Source organism: Bison bison, unplaced genomic scaffold, assembly GCF_000754665.1.
Source record: "Bison bison bison isolate TAMUID 2011002044 unplaced genomic scaffold, Bison_UMD1.0 scf7180017462805, whole genome shotgun sequence".
Classification (NCBI taxonomy): domain Eukaryota; kingdom Metazoa; phylum Chordata; class Mammalia; order Artiodactyla; family Bovidae; genus Bison; species Bison bison.
Genome location: NW_011372881.1, coordinates 1 through 903, shown reverse-complemented (window position 1 = coordinate 903; position 903 = coordinate 1). Strand labels below are relative to the sequence as shown.

At 63.3% G+C, this 903-nt stretch overlaps 1 protein-coding gene across 1 annotated transcript; it reads right to left on the bottom strand.

The window, feature by feature from the left end:
* Positions 1-43: 43 nt before the first annotated feature.
* On the bottom strand, positions 44-803 carry LOC104982768 (neuron navigator 1-like; the record flags this gene model as incomplete). Its single annotated transcript, XM_010832232.1, has 3 exons — positions 44-139; positions 251-348; positions 635-803. Coding segments are annotated over 3 exons (363 nt in total), but the record flags the coding sequence as incomplete, so codon positions are not given.
* Positions 804-903: the final 100 nt, after the last annotated feature.

Sequence of the window (903 nt, the reverse complement as noted above, 5' to 3'; positions counted from 1 at the left end):
GTTCTCAGAGGACCGGCAGCCCCTGAGCTCCTGCACCTCTTACCTTGAACACCTGGAAAACAGCGCCGTCCAGCAGCTTCCAGTCAACCTGCCCGCTGACCTTGCTGCACCCCAAGAAGAACTCCTGCTGCTTCAAGTCCTGTGAGACCAAGGTGGGCGGCTCAGGAGCCACGTACGCTGGGCTTGGGGGTCCTCAGAGCCAAGGCTTCTTGGGTGGAAACAACGGTGTCACGCCCCCCGAGTTCCTTACCCCTTTGATGATGTGCTGGGGGGGCATCCTCACCACCACCCGGAGGGTCACCTCCTCCTTTGGGCCGCAGGTGCTGATGCCATCCATGGGGGACAGGTCTGGAGGTGGGGACAGGAAGGCTGGCTGGGGCACCCCAGACTACCCTACACCTTCTGCCACTCCCCTTTCCACAAAGTCTTTATCTACCCCAAAGAAGTACCAGGAGTCCAAGCCCAAAGAGCGAAGAGGGTTTCAGGACCACAGCGATCCTTGGTGTCTCAGGACTCTGGCGTCGGCTCGCCGTAGCACTGGTACCTCTCTGACCCCGGAAGCCGCACCAGAGTGCGTGAGGGGGGAATACCTTCCTTCTTTTCACCCGCCCAGGGCCTTCGCCCCAACAGGTACCTGTGTCTGCGAGGCTTGGGCTGAAGGAATGGGTGAGCGCCAGGCCCAAGGAGCGACGAGGGGAGGGTAGAGCCGAAGATCCCGGGATCTGCCCAGGAGCGGAGCCCGCCGAGGGGCCTGGGGCCACCTTCAGCCGGTCGTTCTCTGCTTTCAGCAGGTCTACCTCCAACTGTGGCGAGAACAGGCGGGTCTGGAGCCTCGGCCGCAGGGTCCTGCAGCCCCGCCCCGCGCTGCACCCCTCTCGCAGCCAAGGACCCACGTCCCTTCCC